We start from the raw sequence: 20504 nt of genomic DNA on the forward strand, positions 1-20504 counted from the left end.
GATTCTTTTAAAATCATTTTTTTCTATGGAGATTTGTTTTAAAGTTACATTCCGTTTAGCTGTTTTGAAATCGCCCATGTTGAACACGAGGGATGTGAAGCTGGGAACCTCAAACAAACGATCGAATTAAGCCCTCGTTTGTTAAGGTTAACCTCTTCATGAAAAAAATCCACTGTGTTTATATTTTATAACAACGAATTGAATGACGAGTAATCGAGCGTGGCATTCCCTTTAATTGAACTTACATTTTGATGATGAATATCAGTGCTATCATCTGCAATTTGTTCGGGAAAATAACAGTTTTTTTTTTGCAGTGATAATTTAGGATTATTTAAGATTTGCACAGTGGCTCCTTTCTAGGAGCATGAACCATCGCCATTGACACGGACACCTTACCTGTCACAAAGAAAAATGGGGAAATAACTGCTCCCTTGTCCAAAAAAAACATAATTTAGAATAAAATAAGACATAACTAGTATTACCTCCGTCCAAAATAAGTGCAGTCGTGGAAATCTATGTCTAATGTTTAACCGCATGTCTTATTTGAAAAATTTTGAAAAAGTTAGTCGCACATAAAGTACTATTCATGTTTTATCATCTAATAACAACAAAAATATTAATCATAAAAAAAATTTTAAATAAGACGAACGGTCAAACGTTAGACATAAATAGTGTAAAACCACATTTATTTTGGGACGGAGGGAGTATAACGAATCTAAACTGGAGCAGATTTATTATATTATGTCATATTTTATTTTAAGTTAGGTTTTTCAGGGACGGCAGAGTGCCAAGAGAAGAAAATACTAGCAGAGGCAGAGACGATCAGACGAATGGCTGGCCTCTCTACCCACACCCATGCCAAGGCATGAGGATGATGTTGTCCTTGTCCACAGTGCACAGACACTGGTGCACCGTGATGCACAGTCGCACACAGGCACACAGCCTTCTTCACGAAGCCATATCCCTCCTTCCCCTCTATATATAAGCCAGCAAGCTGCGCCATCTCATATCCCCCGCTAAACTCTCCGCCCGCGCAGCCTTGCACTCGCGTCGCACATATCGACCCATCCATCCGGCACGCATGCAGGCGCAGCACGCCATGGACGAGCCCGCCAACGCGCAGCTGTACGGCCACGCTCACGCGCACTCGCACCACCACCGGAGCAAGCGCCCGTCGCCCGGTGGCGGCGGCGGCGGCGCGGCGTCTCTGGGCGCGGACGGTGGCGGTGGCGGCGGTTCTCTCAGCGGGACGCGGTACCGCGGCGTGCGGCGCAGGCCGTGGGGACGGTTCGCAGCGGAGATCCGGGACCCGGCGTCCAAGGAGCGGCGCTGGCTCGGCACGTTCGACACCGCCGAGCAGGCCGCCTGCGCCTACGACGTCGCCGCGCGCGCCATGCGCGGCACCAGGGCGCGCACCAACTTCCCCGTCCCCGCCGCCGCCGGCTTCCCGGGGGGAGGCGGCGGCGGGTGCTGGCCGTGGGTTAACATCCCGCCGCAGGGCGCGGCAGCGGCGGCGTCGCACCAGCAGCCGCTCAACACGTTCCTCCTCCACAACCTCCTCATGAGCTCCTCCCCCCACGGCTGCCTCCTCCTGCACCACGCCGGCCACGGCCACGGCCACGCCCATTCCCATTCCCACTCCCACAGCCGCGCACACAACCCCAGTACTCGCCCACCCACCTCCGCGCCGCCGCCGCCTCCACCTGCCGCCGCCTCATCCGCCACGACCGCGCCGGCCACCACGACAGGCGCCGCAGCGACGTCCGCGCCGGGAGCGGACGACGACGCGTGGGGCTTCCTCCTGCGACGTGAGCCGCCGGAGGCGGGGCTCCTGCAAGACGTCCTGCACGGGTTCTACCCGACCAGGCGGCCGCACGACGACGCGGGGCCGGCGCCGAAGCTGGAGCGGCCGTACGAGGCGACGTCGTCGTACCGCGTGTCCTCCCCCTGGGGCGCCGTCGAGGACTGCGACGACGGCGACGGCGACGGCGACGACGACTACCGCGGGTTCCCGATGATGCCGCAGGGGCTCCTCGAGGACGTGATCCAGTGCCCGCCCTACATGGAGGTCTTGGCGGCGCCGTCGGCCGCCGTCGGCCGCGTCAGCCGCAGGGGCTGAGCCGAACCGGCGACGTCGAGATCTCCGCCGCGCGCAGCCGCTCATGGCGCGCGTGCATGCATGCGTCAATGCGGGCGCATTTTGCTTCGCTATCCTTTGTTACTATCTGCATCTTCTCTAATCTTGCTGAGATTACGGTGGTGTTCTGTGTACTAGTTTAACTTGGGATGATTGATATCTTGGCTAGTACTAATTCCATGCATGGCCTTCTTGAAACTTGATCTTGTTGAAAAAATGAATCTTGATCTTATTGAACAATTAATTCAATCTTAATGAAAAAAAAATCTCGCTCATTAGCATGCATGCATGCATCAACAGCTAGTTTGCTCATGCATGCATCAACAGCTAGTTTGCTCATGCACAGGGAGATTTTTCACAACCAGTTTGTTGTTTGCATAGTACCATAGTTCGATTAAAACCTTTTCAACTTTCAGCTCTTTTTTGCTAAAAAAAAATTCAGCTCTGATATGATCGAAAGCTCTTTAATGCCCTGCACGTAAAAGCAGGGATGGGTTATACTAATTGATGGCCCTTATTACATGCACAATCTCATGGTTATTTCATCAGTGTGGGTTTTCAACCACGTTTCAACAAATTACTAGTACTACGAAATTATTATATTGCAGTTTTCAATTAATAGCAACGAGCAAATGCCATCGTAGATCAATTCTTTGAAAAACCGTCGTATAGATTGACTAGCAATCATAAAAATGTTGTGAAACATGGGGCATTGTTATAGTCAAATCTATATCAGCACTTTTACTTTGAAGCGCATTATACAGTCCTACTATGCCACATCCATCCATCAGTGAGCTCGGCTTCTTACCAAACGACAAGCAGCAGTTGTAACTTTATATGCACGAGTTAAATGTAAGTTGTACTCCCTTGGTTGGACGAGTTATACCTCGGTTGGAGTACCAACTAAACGGAGGGCATCCACAATGATTATTTATAGGCTCTCTATAAGAGATCCATGCCCGTATATTTTCCTACTTGGAAGAGATTAAATGAAGAAGATCCATGTCCGTATATTTTCCTACTTGGAAGAGATTAAATGAAAAGAGAGAGAGCAAAGCTATCTACTAACCTGTAGATAGTCTATAGAGAAAAACGAGGCAATGTATTAGAGAGCTATAGATACCCATATAGACATACTACTATTGAGGTGGTTTACTATTAATCTAGTCTATTGCTGAGATGTACATGTTTTATAGATAGCACCTTACTTTACCATTGTGGGTGCTCTGAGGGTGTGTTTAGTTCACGCCAAACGAAAAAGTTGAAAGTTTTTGTGTGTATTTACCATTGTGGGTGCTCTGAGGGTGTGTTTAGTTCACGCCAAACGAAAAAGTTGAAAGTTTTTGTGTGTAGAAAAGTTTGGATGTGATGGAAAAGTTGAAAGTTTGAAGCAAAACTTGGGAACTAAACTTGGCCTGAACACAAAAACCGATTCAAAGGTAAATAGTGACATAACGAATAAAAAGAGAATTTTGTAAAACCATCTATTATTCGAGTATGAAACTAAGGCCTTGTTTAGTTCCTAAATTTTTTTTTCTTAAAAACATGACATAGTAATCCCATGGCATTTCTTGACTCTCTATGCAAACGTGCGTAGTCATTGTGTTTTCTTATGCCATGTCTTCTTTCATCTTATCGTGCAAGCCTAGTATGGTGGTGTTTAAATCTCCTGGAAATGAAAATAAGGATAAAGATTTAAGTGTTTCACATAAAATGAGGTGATAATAATGTGTAACTAATTGGGTTTTAATTATTACAAACTTAAAAATAGATTAATCTGATATTTTAGAACAACTTTTATATAAAAAGTTTTCACACGAAACACACCGCTTAACAGTTTGAAAAGTGTGTCACGAGTATCTAAATTTTCATGCACCTATTACAGAAGAAACTAACGGGACAAACCATACTCGCTCTTTCAGTCCGCTCCTTACATGGCTTTGACTCTAGCAAGTGACCATGTTATGTTGCCTTTTTCCACATTTTCATCAAGTTGCAAAGCCAGTGCCGCCGTCAAGGCCGGTGAGGCGGTGACTAATAGCGTTTGTTAGTTACTGACTATTTTTTCATACGTCGACAACAATCAACAGAGCAATAGTGGATACATAGCTAGAGATGGAGCTCGAGCAGTTGCCTTATCCACCTGAGAGGTGAACCCGCCATCGTTTCTGCCTATGTGGTGGCTCACAATAGAATTGGATGCAATCCCATACTTTGCAGCGGGATATCTAGTTAAGAATGGTTGCTAAACATATGGCAAACTAAATGTGGTAGAAATTTTAGAGATTAAAAGGTGGGTTGAAAAGAAAATGAGGTGGGAGTCTATTTGGGCCTATCTTCTAGTTTAGGCCTCACTAGTTGTTCCTGTAGACCTAATAATCTAACAGTTGATGTTTGAGGGACACATTGATCAAGCGACTAAAATATGTTGATGCTGTGGTTCAACATGGACAAACCAACAATATGAATAATTTCTATGCTTAAGTTCGATGATCGGCCTGCTAATAGTTGTAGCCAAAATCGGCTTGAGCTGGCCCAGCTGGGCTAGACTAGTAGTTCGGCCATGTTTAGCTCTGAAGTTTTTTTTAAAAAAAATTTTAATTTTTCATCACATCAAACCTTTCATACACATATAATTTTTTAGTCACATTGTTGTAATTTCAACTAAACTTTTAAACTTGCAGTGTGATCTAAACTTCGTTGAGCACTTGAGCTCGATGGAATGAAATTGAAGAACACGCACGCACGCACGCGATTCTCGCGGTACGGCCGCGGGGCCCTGGCCCGGCGTCTGGTTCATTCTCTGCGCGTGCGCGCAAGGATAGAGAGGCGAGGCGATATGTGTGATCGAGCTGAGCAGAGTCGTCGCAGTCTGCATGCGGCCGGTGATAAATTTCTTGTTCCCTTGGTGCATGCGTGCTGCATCTTGCATGCTGCGGGCGCGGATTCCGGAGTTGGTGCTTCGCTAGCTAGCCAAATCTCCCGTCACCCCTGGCCCAAATCAAGCGGTTCAATTGTCAATTGCCCTGTCGACCAATCCGTCGCCAGGAAGACGTGAGCACCGGTGGTTAACAGTGCAAAGCCGGCGCCAAACGATAGGTGCAGACGTGCAGCGGAGTACTCCTATCTCGGATGTCGTTGTTGTCGCGGCGGTGAGCCGGCGGCAACGCAGTGATGTGAGGGTAATTAAGACCGAACGGTTCTGTTGCTGGGAGAGGGGAGAGAGAGAGAGAGGGTTAGTATAGCACGTCTGGATTCGCGCGAGAGTTCATAACGCTGTGCAGGGGCGCCTGGAACACTGCATGTGTGGCGCTTTCCATCGACGATCTTCGATGGCGTATTGTGCGGGTATGATGGGTTGCTGTGGGTTCAAGTGAAAAACCTTGCTTGGCCTTATAGCAAGCTGTGCACACCGGCGCCGGAGAGGTGTATGATCGACGAGCTCACCGAAGAATGGCACGTACATAAACAAGTTCAAACCCCCCTTGTAAGCTTGTTGTACACTTGTTTGTACTACTATTCCACTCCAGATACGTATAGTACGTATTATTGTAGATTCCAATACAGTATGTATTAGTACGTATTATTGTACGCGCAGCGTCTCCCGAGTACTAATACCCAGCTAAGAGCAAGTTTAATAGTATAGCTAACTACTGGCTCCAAATAAACTATAGTCTATTTTATAGCCAATTCAGGGCCTCATCATTTGCCGTATGGCTTATAAGACAAAGCTAAAATTTGAATTTTAAAACTTGATTTTTAATTTGATTTTGATACTTTTTCAGGACAGATTTTCTTAGCTTTGGCTTTTCAATCACTACGAACATATATACAAAAGTTTTACTTGCATATCATTTTATAATCGCTTATAATAAGTCATTGTCAACCGATGAGGACCTCATACAATAGTTATCTATATACATGTACTACACAATTAGTATCTGGTCCCACATGTCATACACACATACATCTAGGAGTCCGTGCTGTAGCTGGCTATAAATCTATAGCCCGCTGCTCTTCTCTTTCATCTTTTATATTCTTAAAATATATTTATAGTTGGCTTATAGTCTGCTACCTGCTCTGACGGGTTGACCGCCACTTTTGTTGCACCACGCGCTATCCTACAGGACTTGCATTGCAAAAGTCATATCCCGATTCGTGAAGATCTTCTAGTACTACTACTACTCCAGTGGTACGGTGTAGTAACAGAAAAAAGTTCCCATCGGCCATCGCTGCTACAGCCTACAGCCTCCTCCAGCTACAGACCTACAGTACAGTAGGAGTACTACGGTACAGCAGCGGCTCCTCTCTCCCCCGTGCCACGCGGATGCACGCATGACTGCGCCCACACACACACACATACACACACACAGGTCCTCACCCATCTTGTCATCCCCGGCCCGCCGGCTGGCCACACTGTGCGCGCCACTGTACTGTCCGCGGGAAGAGCATGCGTGCAGCCGTACTGGTTGGTTCCCAGCTGCTGCATGCATGCCGTCGTGACGCGAAAAAGGGCTCCTTGTCGCGGGCCGGGCTCCGCGGGCGCGCGCGCGCACGCACGCACGTCCTCCTCTGCCCCCGCGGCCGACGACGGCACGGCAGGCTGCACAGCGAATCCAGGCGGTGGCGCGGCAGCAGGCGCTGGCTACTAGTACCACCCGGCACCCGGCCCTGCCCGCCGCGCGCATCCCGACGTTCGTGTACCGTACGTGCGCATTCCGCTAGCTGCGCTTCCGGTCGTCGTGCCGCCCCCCGCGATTGCTCGATAGGAAAACCTGTGAATCCGGCCACACCGGAGGTCGGGGGGTGATCTCTGTTGTGATCATGTCAGCTGGGTTGCTGATGGTCCAGTTCTTCACACACACATACACAAATAAATAATATTATATACGTACAGAATATAATATTTTTAGTTGTTAAGAAAGTTGATAGAATTATATGAGAGAAGATTATAATTAGATGAGAAATGAAGGTAGATAGAAAAAATGAATTGTGTAGGGTTGTGATTGATTATGAAGAGAATGTTGGTAAAAAAGTTGTTATATTTTTTAATAAATCTTTGAAGGTTAAAAGCTGTTATATTTTGGGACAGAGGTGGTACTACTGAATTTGAAGTAGTATATGCATGCATTGTGTTCTGAAAATCAGACGTGCCAAGGAACACAGACGCTGCCGGGCTCACAGGATCTCACTGCACCATAGCAGCAAGAATTTGATATCTCAAATCATGGCAGAGTTTGTTTGGCGCTGGCAGTGCAAAGAAAACAAATGCGCTGTGCCAAAGTCAGAGTCCATAAATTCCCAAGATATGCATGCATGGACCGTGTAGTTTTTTTCCTTTTCGCATTTTGACCGTGTAGATCATGCTTGGGTTGCTCTAGCAATTTTGTGCAGGGTGGTGTCCGAACAGGGAAGAGAACAGAGTAGGACAAATAAACTAATCAGGCCCGGCCAGGCCATGGAATAGAAGCTGGTCAGAATAGCTCGTTGGGCAGGGCAGGATGCAGCAGAATGATTGCAGCTGGAGTATCCAGAAGATGTCCCCCTCTGCTCTCAAAAAGGCTCCTTTCTTGTGTGTGCCTTCATCAATGTCCATGCTTATGGCTCCAGTGCACTTCATTGGCCAAGATTTCTTCGCTATAGCTGCTCCCAGTAGGGGTGGGCAGAATAAGACCGAACCAAAAAAACTAAGACTGAGACCGAAAAGACCGAGACCGAGAAATTCGGTTAGTGATTCGGTCCCAGCCATCAAAAGACCGATTTTTTTCGGTTAATTCGGTCATATGCTTCGGTTAACTGAATTACCCAAGAAAACCAAAATTTGGCCCAATAGGTGTAGCAATAAGCCCACTAAATAGAACAAACCCTAGAGGGACTCAGGGTGGAGCAGCCGAGACTAGAGCCGCTCACTGCTTCCGTGCCTCGTATCCATCGCGCCGCCCCCAGCCCCCCCACGCCTCTGCCTTCGCTTGCATCGCGCCGCCTCCGCCATCCGCCTCCGGCGCCGGCGCCGCCTCCGCATCCACTCTCCAGTCAGCCCACCTCCACCTCGGCGCCTCCATCCCGCCGGCAAGCAAATCCACCAAGTCGTCGGCTTCTAAACCTAAACCTACATGATCTTCACCAAGTAAGTTGAACACTTTTAACTATTTCCCATCTTCTCTGTCAATATTTCTGAATTGTAATAAAGTTTTGTTTTGGTTGCTTGTTTTAAAATGTGTTTCAGGTTGCTGAAAAGTGGAGGAAGAAGACTAAGATGCGTACATGTCAAGCCTAAAACTTATTTACTAGTTGGCTGTTGCTACTGCTTGATCTGTGATGTAATGTTATCAACCTAGAACTTGTACTGTGGCTGTTGTGACTCGTAACTTGTGAGGTTTCAGACTTGAGACCTATCCTGTGATAATTTGGTGCTTGATGTTGCATATTTTTTGGTATTTTTGTGATATATATGTCTGTGAAAAAAAGTCTAAAAAGAGGGGAAATGCTGTCAAAATTTTTCATTCCCCTGAAATTTCGATCTGACTGAGACCGAGACCGAAAAGACCGAGACCGAATTTGCCGGTCATGAGTTTTTTTTTATGAAATTCGGTCCTGACTTTTTAAAGACCGAATTACGCGAATAACCGAAGACCGAGACCAAATTTTTCAGTCTGACCGAATGCCCACTCCTAGCTCCCAGCACACACACACATACACAGAGTGTGTGTGCCGTGCGTGTGTGTTGTGGGCATGGCAATGGCATGGGTGTGACTGGGTTGGAGTTTACGAGCAAACACAAGACATTCAATTGCCTGCAGCTGCAGCAGGGTTCTAGGGTTTGGAAACCAAGGACCCTTGTCACATGGTCCTGTCCCTCCTATACTGTTCCTATACCACTCCTCTGCCTACGGGTCTCACTCCTGACCCTGCTGGTTGTACCACCATTGCCATACTGCTTGCAGACGTGTACTCGATCCGTCAGGACAAACATACTCCTACATACAGTAGTTACAGTAGCCGTATGTGTGTGTGCGTACAATACCACCAGTAGTAGTACATCAGTTTTAACTAGAAAATCAGCGCGCCAGTTGGCGTGCGCATGATTTATAGCCCGTATATATTATTTTTGTGTTATTAATTAGCACATTGTTCATAAAAAATTATAGAAATCAATTTAATTTCTTTGAAACTCATGCAAAAATCATAGTTGAATGGAATTTTCTGAGTTCCAGTTTAACATAACAGATCATATTGTTGAGAAAATCATCAAATTTTCTCTTTTTTCCACTCATGCTATTGTTTCTTCCTTTGTTTTTCTAAAATTATAATTAAGTTATTAACTAATTATAAAATTGGTGTTGGTATTTTTTTAAAAGAACAAAGTGTTTCACCCCTCACATTATTTCTACAATATTTTAACAAATATACATATCATCACATTATTTCTATAATATTTTAACAAATATACATATCATTTTTATAATATTTAACATATACTTATCAATATGCTCCACATTAAATTACGGGTATCATTTGTTTATTTTATGATAAGTACTGATAAAACTTCATGTTTCATTATTTTCTAATCTTTTTACTCTTAGTTTACTTGTTGAAAAAAATATATTAAAAATTGTTTAGTGATCCCGTAGCAAAGCATGGAGAATCACCTAGCAATAGAAAGTGGAAGGGCCTTGAATCTTCGATGATTCGTCCCCTTCACCGCTCATCGCCATCGCGGCCCCGGGTCGTTGGATCCTGGCATTGGAGCTTTACTTGCCGCGTCAGTGCTGGGAGAAAGGCGATGGCCATTGGGGAAGACGACACTTGCGAGAACAAGGATTGCCGCGTCGGTGCTGGGAGAAAGGCGATGGCCATTGGGGAAGACGACACTTGCGAGAACAAGGATTGCTGTGTCACTGCTGGGAGAAAGGCGACAACCGTTGGGGAAAATGGCGCTTGCGAGAACAAGGATTGTCGCGTCGGTGCTGGGAGAAAGGCATCAGCCGTTGAGGAAGACAACGCTTGCGAGAACAAGGAGAAAAGGAGGAAGATGATGGTAGCGAAGGCAACATCGCCCTCGTCCCTTGATTGTCCAAAGCTGGGTATCCTCATTGAGCCCTTCTTCATCCCTCTCTCTTCTTCCTCCTGGATGTGGTCGAGCTTGGGGTCGTGGTTATTGCTACCGTGGATGGCGAGGACGTGCTCGACCTCGATGCTCGTTGGCTGGTTGGCGCATCCACACTCGCGGACTATCACAGCTGGTACGGCTCGACGCCCTCCGCTTGCTCCATTGAGTGAGTGGATCTTGCTCGTTGGCAACAGCTTCCGTGGATCCGGAAAATATTGCGGTAAATGTCTTCCTTGTTGCCGGTTTACGACAGCTAACATCGGCTCGCTGTTTATATTTTTTTGGGAATTGCTAAAAAGTTGTCACAAGTTTTTTGGCAAAAAAAACTTTTAAATGTTACTGTAGTATAGTTGTAGTATAACTACAATGTAACTACACTATAGTTACATTGTACATAACTATATTGTAATCTCTATATAAGTGATATAAAGTTGCATATAGTATTTTAATACTTATATACAAGTTACAATATTGTTATGGTATAGTTATAGTGGAGTTATATTATAGTTAGATTTAAAAGTTGTTCCTTTAAAAAACTTGTGGCAGTTTTTTGGATACTATTTTTTTCTTATCCATTGTTTCCTCGGCATGCAATCTTTTTCACCAGTTCTTTTCGTGTTATTGTGTGATTTTTTTCAACCGAGTTTAGAATGCTCTGGATTTTTTCCTTTGTTTTATCTAGACTCTTCACACACGTTCAAAATGAACGTGCTCTTCTGGACACGTGGCACATTTTAATGATATGTGAACTTGGTTTTTGGTTTGGCCACGTGGCCCAATGATTTGGTAGAGTTTGCACCCTGCAATCGGTATTTTAGATTTGTGTGCACGCATGTTATAGTAATAATAGTATATATAGCTCTATCCTATTATATAATTAAAATTAGCATAAATGGAAAAAAACCGTTTGCTCGTCCACTTGTATCCCTAACCACGTAGTGTTTGAGAGCCCGGCAGGGTTTCCCAGACCGCCGGGGTCGGGTTACCGCGCTCTAGCGGTAAGCACGGTTATCGTGTGGCAACCGTGACAAACCGTACGAAACCATACAAAATTTATCAAAATTTCGAATTATATTTTAAATTTATTTAAATTTAAAGAGGTTATCGTAGTTTTCCTTTTACGTACCCTCGCGGAGTCACGGTAAGCGCGGTAACTCTAGAGCCCGGCGGCGGTACTGTTTTGCTAGCGTAAGTAAAGGGACAACGAGAAACAACTCCGACGCGCCCATTGTATATTTACGTATATCACATGCGGTACAAGTAGCTGCACGTATTTGGGGGGTACGTATGGCAGTACTGTTCTCCAGCACATTTGTCGTATGCCAGTTGACATGTCTCTCAGAGACAAATTAAGGAGGGTCGTAGCTAGCCAGACACAGCCACAGGCGCGGTGTATTGCATGGTGCAGCTTTTCTTTTTGTGGAAAAATAGGGGGGTCGTAGTGCATCATGCCATATTGCCATGCATTGGATGAATTGAAGATGATGGGGACGAAAATGCGTGTTACATGATGCGGCCCTTGTCGTCTCCTGCGATCTTCATAGCTAGAGAATCATAACTCCAAGTCTCCAATCCGCCCCCCTAAAAAAAAAATAAAATCCAAGGTTGCGTAATGTGATTAAACAAAAAGGAATTTCAGAAAACATTGGGCCTGTTCGGTAGGCCAACTGCTACGGCTGCGCATAGTAAGTGCGACACTGTTCGTGCCGGCTGCGCCGCAGCCGCAGCCCAGGGCAGCCGGATAGGCCCATTATTTGACCGAAATTAGATCGTATAAAAAAATTCTAGGAGAGAGGTTACAGGAAATGAAAAACTGACAGAAATTGCTGGGGGATCCAACTGCTGATCACCTAAGATAGGAAATGGAAAACAGTAGTAGTATTGTATTGTGGACGGACAACAACTACTGAAAGTCTATAACTATGAGGCCAGCAGTAAACTAACTCTATGAACAGTAAAATCATACCGTGTGAGGGGAACAGTATTTGGGAGAACTTAATTTGGGCCGTTACATGTGTAATCGGATGGCAAAGGAAGAGCCTAACGCAACTCTTGTGAAAACGGCACAGTTGAAGCCGAATGTTATAGAGAGAGCACATGGCCTCGTAGAACTAACGGCCCAGGATCCGGTCCATGTGGGCCATTTACAGATTGTTGGGCCTTTTGAGCATTAATAGATGGGCTTTGAGTTGTACCAGATTGGGCTAAAAACATGGGGAAAAATTCCACTTTGACTCCCTTAAATATACACCGAATCTAATTAGTACCCCTCAACCAGAAAACCAGTTAGGACGACTCCCCCCATTACTAAAACCGGTACAAATTGACTCCCTAAGTGGTTTTAGAGGGTGGTTTTGCTGACGTGGCATGCTGACTTGGTCTATTGTGCTGACGTGTCAGCCCAGTCACCAAAATACAGATGAGGCTCACATGTAAGTGATAGGAGAAAATATAAAAAGCGTAGGGCCCACTTGTCAGCCATCTTCTCCCTCTCTATCTTTTCCCCCAAATCCCCCAAAAGAAACAGCAGAGCAAGCGGTCGAGGAAGCCGAGCGCGTAGTTGTTGTGCGGGCACTGCACTGCACGTTGTCGCAGGTGTAGATGAGGGTGTGGTTGTTGCTGCTCAGCATCAGCTCTAGCTCGCTCCTCTCTTGGTACTGTGCCGCCGCGTCGCCGAACCCGGACGGCCCCGCCAGCGGCCTCGCGCCCGGCGGCGACAGGTCCGGCAAGCACTTCGCCAACCGCTTGCTCCTGAACCGCCCCGACGCTGCCGCTGCTGCCGGCTTGAGCGTGCCCCCGCCGCGGATGAGCCGGTGGATTCGGAGGTCCGCCAATAGCAGCTCCATGTCGGTGTCGAGCATGATATTGCTCGGCCGGACGTTGCCGCACGAACTTCTTGTCGTGGAGGAAGGCCAGCCCTCTCGCCATGCCGCGGGCGATGCGTCGTCACTGCCGATCCTGCACACCGCCAGCACGGCGCCGTCGTCCAGCACCGACATGTACACGATGCTGCTGCCCGCCGCGCCCAGGATGTACGCCGACGCCTTCAGTAGCGTCTCCATCTCCAGCTCCACGTCGCCGTCCACCGTCACCAGCACCGCGCCGCCGCCGCCACCGTCCTTGGCCTTCTTGCCGCCACGTCGTCCGTCTTGGCGGCGAAGGACGCCGACGTGTCAGTCACCTCCTCCGTGTCGTCGCTCTCGTCTCTGGCAATGCACCGACGCCACGCACAGCAAGAATTATACCATTTCTCCCCTCGTCGAGTGTACAAGAACTCCGCGGCGTGTCGAGGGACAACTCCGGTGCCCTCCCGATGACCTTGACCTTGGCCGGCGCCGGTAACCGCATCCAGCACCCGAACTTCCCACCGCTGCCGCCGCCGCCACTACCGGTGGCGGCGGAGTGTTAACAACATCGCATCAACACGGAGGTGGAGCTGTACCACCACGGCAGCCGCACCCGACACCCGATCTTCCCACCGCTGCCGCCGCCGTCGCCTCGTTGTAGGATACATGACAGGAGCGACCGCGGCGACTGGCAGCTCTCGATGCCGCCGCTCCGCCCGGCCTTCATGCCAGCCTTCTCCACCCACCGCCGCCCATGGCTTCACGGCTTCGCGCACTCCCTTGGCGCCTTCCACTCCGCTCCGTCGCCGCCCTCTGCTCCGCCATCCGTGCCCTCGGCAAGCTCTCCGCGTTGCTCGCCGACGGGAAGAGAAAGAGAGAAATAAGGGAGAGAGAGGGAGGCAGAAAGGTTGGAAAGAGAATGACATGTGGACCCCACAAGTCAGTGGATCCTATTATAATTTTTGTGTGTGAGTGAAAAATTGGTCCCACATATATATTTTTAAATCTAATCTTACATCAGTGCCACGTCAACGCCATGTGGGACGAAGACCAAGTCAACAACGCCACGTCAGCAAAACCGCCCTTGAAACCGTCGAGGGAGTCTATTTGTACCGGTTTTAGTACTTGGGGGAGTCATCCTAACCGGTTTTTTGGTTGAGGGGTACGAATTAGATTCGGTATACATTTAAGGGAGTCAAAGTGGACTTTTTCCAAAACATGGCACTCAGTCCCCTTCCGTGGGCTACCACAATGCACCCGCAGCTAATTAAAGGAATAAGTTCACTTTGTGATCCTCAAAAGTGATCGAAATCTAATCCGTAACCCTAAACCACAAAACCAGATATTTCGACCCCCAAACTCTCAAAACCGGTGCAATTTGACTCCCTCGACGGTTTTGGAAGGTGGTTTCGCTGACGTGGCGCCTACGTGGCAGTATTGACTCGGTCTCCTTTTCACATGGTGTTGACATGGCGTTTAGGTGGCATTAGAAATAAAAAATATGTGTGAAACACATTTGTCATTTATCAAAAGTATGGATGGGCCCACTGACATGTAGGGCCCACTAGCTAGCTCGATCAATATAAAGAGCAAAGCATGCATTCATCAAATCACATCAGATTACCACACTAATCACGATTAGTGTAACAATACTCACGTACATACACTATACACCATGTCGCCGCAGGCCAAATCCCAAAGACAAACCGCTTCTCTTGGTGGTCATCTCCTTCCTCTCCGTGTTGCCATGGCACACGCTAGCAAGCGGCGGCGGCAAGCCCCTCGTCACTGCCATCACCAAGGACGGCGCCACCAAGCTCTACACCATCGCCGTCAAGGACAGCCACCCCCTCGCCCTCGACCTCTCCGGCGAGCTCGTCTGGTCGACCTGCGATGCCTCCCACTCCACCGTCCTCCCCTATGAGCGCGAGTGCGTGGAAATCATCCTCTCTTCATCTTTATGGGACCCACATAAAGCAAGGAGACGGGGAGGAGGAGGAGGAAGGGCGGGGTCGAGCCATGGGTGGTCCATCAACTTGGGTATCCGCCACCCCAATCTCTTCCTCTACTGGCTCCTCCGGTCCTCCTCGCGCACCGATTTGTGTCGCCACCACCGGCCAACTCTCGAGTTCATCGTCTTGGCTACGGCTGGCGTGGCCGAGGAAGAGGAGGAGACGACGAAGCCGGCAGTGGCCTCACTGAGATCCGGCGACGTCTAGGGCAGCGCCAAACGGTGGCTGGAGTGCGTGACGGCGATGGAGCGAGCGTGGCGCTCGAGTGGCACGGGGATGGGAAAGAGCAGGTCTTGGGGATTCTCTTTATATAGGCCGGAGGGGAGAAAGTCGACCGCACGGACGGAAAACGGCGCCGGCGACGGTGGAGCTCCCTATTGAAGACACCGGTTTAAGAAATCGATTGAGGGCGATTTAGTGCGGGATTAAGCGGGATTTGTTGGGGAAATTGATGCCCACTACACAAGGAACCGATTTTTCTAATTAATTTAGAGGAGAAACGATAGGGCAGGGAGATCAATGGAGGCGGCAGTGCTTGAGTTTCACGGGAGAGATGAACAGACGACGGACAGAGGTGGAAGAAGCTCCTGGCGAGCGAGGCCCACCTGCCAGCGAACGGAAGAGAAATAGAGGGGAGGATGAGGAGAGAATGATTTTATGTGGGCCCCACATGTCAGTGGGTCCCACACATACTTTTGGTGAATGACAATTGGGTCCCACACATATTTTTTATTTCTAATGCCACCTAAGCGTCACGTCAACGTCACGTGGAAAGGAGACCGAGTCAATACTGCCACGTAGGCACCACGGCAGCGAAACCGCCCTCTAAAACTGCCGAGGGAGTCAAATTGCACCGGTTTTAAGAGTTGGGGGGTCGAGATATCCGGTTTTATGGTTTAGGGTCATGGATTAGATTTCGATCACTATTGAGGGTCACAAAGTGAACTTATTCCGTTATAGAGAGAACACATGGCCTCGTAGAACTAACGGCCCAGGATCCGGTCCATGTGGGCCATCTACTAGATTGTTGGGCCCTTTGAGCATTAATAGATGGGCTTTGAGTTGTACCAGATTGGGCTGAAAACATAGCACTCAGTCCCCTTCCGTGGGCTACCACAATGCACCCGCAGCTAATTAAACGCTGTAATGGACCAAATGTCCAATGGAGACCATGTCTTGAGCTGGGCCTCATCCAGTCATCCTGGACCATTTCAACCATAGCAAAGCCCTACTCACAGAAGGTTTTTGGTTTTCCTTATCTCTCGTGCCTTTGAATAGTCCCGATGCATTTGGATTTTCTAGAGTGAATTTGCTGCAGAAAAGAGGTGATTGCTTTGATAAGATCACGGAGGCTAATAATTTACTATTATATTCATTCTAGAATATAAGCATCTTTTTGCTATATACCTAGATATTTCTTCATAATAAATAGCCAGAAGCGATTATATTTTGGAATGGAGAGAATCACCTAAACGTCTGCAACGGTGCAAAAAGAATTCCGAGTCAAAGATTCTTTAGATAAACCACCTATACTTTAATACTAGTATTACTTATTTGTTCAGTTTAGCCTTCGTTAAAAAAAAGCTTCAGTTAGGCATGGTTTAGGAGAATACACTGAAGAAATTAAGGATGAAATTAAGGAGGCAGCAGACTGGCCCAGCTCTTTACGTACTGCAAGGGCATGTTCACCATTCAAGTGAGCAAGACATGCTATTTGGCAGATATGAATATATGAAGCATATCTTCAGAGAGCTGCTAGTATTATTTTGGTTTCATGATAGAGTAGTGCTTCTACTATCATTGCTCCTGAATGGATGGCAATAAAAACTGAACAGGCAGAGTACAACTAGGTTGGCTTTGTGGTGTTTTATTAATCACCGGATTATTTATTTATTTTACACAAGTGACCTTTTTCTCCTTTTAATACAATAGGCTTATTATTGTTGTGTACTATGGCTCTGCAACGTCGCACAGGACTTGGATCAGACTATGTAACCAGGGCATTTATATAACGTCAGTCGTCAGACATGGCCAGCTTCACTATTGCTTTCCTCTTGATTATGTGGCGCCCTACGCAATTAGATGGAGATTTTGAATTATAATGCCATGAAAAGAAAAGAAATGAAATGCAAATGTTTAGTTGCACAAAAGAGAGGGAAAAGAAAGCCTCAAACAAAAAGAAAAAGAAATGGTTGCCCTGCCTTTGTAGAGAAGTAGATTGCAATGATGAACCCTTGAACTCCAAAGCAAGATTTCAGGTGCCATTCGCATAAACTAAACCGGCTTGAGAGATGTTGAGCTCAGCGTAGGGAATCAGTATTATAACCAATGATGGTCCTGCAGCCACACTATCATGGAAGATTAATACTAGATTAACATGAGGGACAGAATTGACGACCTTCAGGTGTTCCATTCAATCGTATCACTCAAGTTTTCCTTTCTTAATTATCCACCCATAATCTTCGTGTTTGCTCGCCAGATTTGCAGACAGGGCGTGGCAAGCTCTGATAAAACTAATGTGTTTCAGCTCATTAACCGATGAGTTTGTCCAGTTAATGGCTATAGGAAATTAACCATGCGTTTCTGAACCTTTGAACAGCTAGGTCAAACCCTCGGACTAGTAGTACAGCTCAAGCCATGGAGCAGTTTTTAACATGGACATTTCGTTAGTTATGGGAGTGCGAGCTCTGAATTTTCCTGAAACGGAAGAATCTTGCTGCCTCTATGTCAGAAATTCAGAAAGAGGAAAAATCACAAGTGGCAGGCAGGCGCTTGATCCGATACAATGGTTATGGAAATAAACGGGCAGCCTCAATAATTAGCTTGAGCCATGACTAATACCCTATTTAGAGGAGACTAAAACTTTTAACTCCCTATTACATCGGATATTTGGACACTAATTATAAATATTAAACGTAGACTATTAATAAAACCCATCCATAATCTTGGACTGATTCGCGAGACGAATCTATTGAGCCTAATTAATCCATAGTTAGCCTATGTGATGCTACAGTAAACATTCTCTAATTATAGATTAATTAAGCTTAAAAAATTTGTCTCGCAAATTAGCGTTCATTTATGTAATTAGTTTTATAAATAGTCTATATTTAATACTCTAAATTAGTGTCTAAATACAGGGACTAAAGTTAAGTCCCTGGATCCAAACACCACCTAATTGTATATACAATATAACCAAACTTCTAACCTGCATTTTAATTCTTTTTTCGAAACAACCTGCATTCCAAATCTTCATATTTGGTAGTACTAGTAATTTCCAAGGGCGGTATAGAAATTACTAGTACTTTGGACTCGTCTAACCAACCAAACAACAAAACCATACTATTTCACTCCTATGAAAAGGCGATCTATCTTAGTATAAACACAATATTTTCTTAGATAATGAAATAAACCTGATATCAAGTGCAGATGTTCACATGTTATTTTCATTTAAACTTCCATATGGGAAAAAAAAGGGAAAAAGATACATTTCTCTTAATTAAAGTAGAACTTTTATGGTCGCAGACAGTGCGACCTTTTTCCTTTCGACTGGAGTTCAGACCCACCATTTAATTTGCTAACTGCCGCGTCTTTAATTAAGTGGTGACAAGAATTGGATAGAAAAATTTATCCAGTGGTGCTCCACATCCACTCCATTTGATTTAACAAACGCTAAGTAGCTAACCTACCTATGTCGCGCCTAACCGTAGCTGCTAATGAAAACACGACCAAACGCAAACGTAGCTAATTAATCTAGCTATAGGTTATCTGAGTAATTAACACAATCAATCAATCAATCTAATGTTGGACATAAATTCCTTGTGAACAAACTGCTAAACCCCACTTTTTGCATACACTTGATGACTTAATTAAGATTATAATGGTAAATTCAGTTTCCCGTCGGAGGACGACGGAGTCTCCCGTTGGCGTTGGGCCCTAGGGGCTGCGGCGGCTCTCATCGGCGCTGGCAGCCCTAGGACTGCGACGGAGGACGATGGCGGTTTCCGTCGGCGCTGACGGCACTAGGGGTTGCGGCGGCCCAGGACGGCGGTGGCCGTCTGTCGGTGCCGGTGGCCCTAGAGGCTGCGGCGGAGGACGGCGGTGGCTCCCGTTGGCGTTGGTGGCCCTAAGGGCGGTGGTGGCTCTCGTCGGCGCCGGCAGCCCTAGGGGCTACGGTGGCCCAGGACGGCGGCGGCTCTAGGGGTTGCGGTGGCTCAAGACGGTGGCGGTCTGAGCACTTTGGATAGTAGATCCTTAGAAATCCGGCAAAGTGGAAGCCGATCCCGTCGGTTCGTGTCTAGTTGGCTAGTTCCGACCATACGACGAATGATGGCGGTTGAGAGTGGGCTTATAAGCGGCGTGTGACGTCAGCTCACCTGAAACTGATGAAGATGACACAAATGGAGGTTTTCATCAACGGCGTACTAGGGGCGGCAGCGACTAGTAGATTTCCACTCGTCAAATCTAGCTGTTTTAGGAGAATATGGCGGGATGCAGAAAAGCAGGATGTGCTGAAGTCGTTTGGTTTTCTTTTCTATTTTGGTTGTGTTCTTCTCCTTGTTGAGATGTGAGTCTAAATACTATTATATCCTTTTGGTTGTGTATATCCTTCGTGGATATAGAGAACAGATTAATGAAAATCCATTATTAAAAAAAATGGTAAATTCAGTTATTGACCACTGTATGACAATGATATTTCCAAAAGAAAATTATCAGGGCCCTTCTTAGAATGCAAGATGTTTTTTTCTCGATTCAGAATAGAATTAAACTGATCGATGTGAAAGTAACTTTGGCCTGCATTAGAAGAGAACATTTAACTAGTGATCCAACCGAGTCCTGTATCTAGGAGCCCATCATGCTCATCTGATCCCCAGCAAAAACCTGCAAGATCCTACTCACTTCTGAGCCCCTCCATCCTGACTTTTGCATGCCACTCTGGTCCCTGTTTCACATGTCCCCTTCCAATTCAAGTCCCAAATCCTAATCAATACCATTGCTAGCACTCATCAGAGTTCATCAATGACAGTCTGGTATATGAATAGTTTGAATTGCAAATTCCCACTCCCTCGCCCTTGAATCCCAGAAAAAAAAAACACCTCATGTTAGTGTACTAAATTAGTGAAATTCTTGGCCTTTCAAAAAGAAAAAAAAAACATTGTTAGCAAGGCTAGGGAGTTGCCGCTGATCTCTATCTCTCCGAGCATGTGTTAGTGGACGCTTTTCACGGATGTGAGTGTGGTGTTGCATGTGTAGTAGTGTGCATGCACAATATTCGTCATACACGTAATCGGAAAAAACATTTTGAATACTTCCATTATCCAAAAAAAAGATTTTTTTTTCTTTTTTGCATCTTCCTTGTTTGGCCCTTGCTTCTCTCTCTCTCTCTCTCCTCCCCAACCACT

General features: G+C 46.6%; 1 protein-coding gene across 1 annotated transcript; it reads left to right on the forward strand.

Moving 5' to 3' along the window:
* Nucleotides 1-1081: 1081 nt before the first annotated feature.
* On the forward strand, nucleotides 1082-2312 carry LOC127764560 (ethylene-responsive transcription factor ESR2-like). Its single transcript, XM_052289454.1, has one exon. It carries the CDS (start codon nucleotides 1082-1084, stop codon nucleotides 2117-2119), a length of 1038 nt encoding a protein of 345 aa, XP_052145414.1. The 3' UTR covers nucleotides 2120-2312.
* Nucleotides 2313-20504: the final 18192 nt, after the last annotated feature.

The sequence above is a fragment of the Oryza glaberrima genome, chromosome 2 (assembly GCF_000147395.1).
Source record: "Oryza glaberrima chromosome 2, OglaRS2, whole genome shotgun sequence".
NCBI classification, from domain to species: domain Eukaryota; kingdom Viridiplantae; phylum Streptophyta; class Magnoliopsida; order Poales; family Poaceae; genus Oryza; species Oryza glaberrima.

What these genes read in the sequence shown, in the direction of transcription:
- LOC127764560 (XM_052289454.1), top strand. Translation starts at nt 1,082, where the DNA reads ATGCAGGCGCAGCACGCCATGGACGAGCCCGCCAACGCGCAGCTGTAC.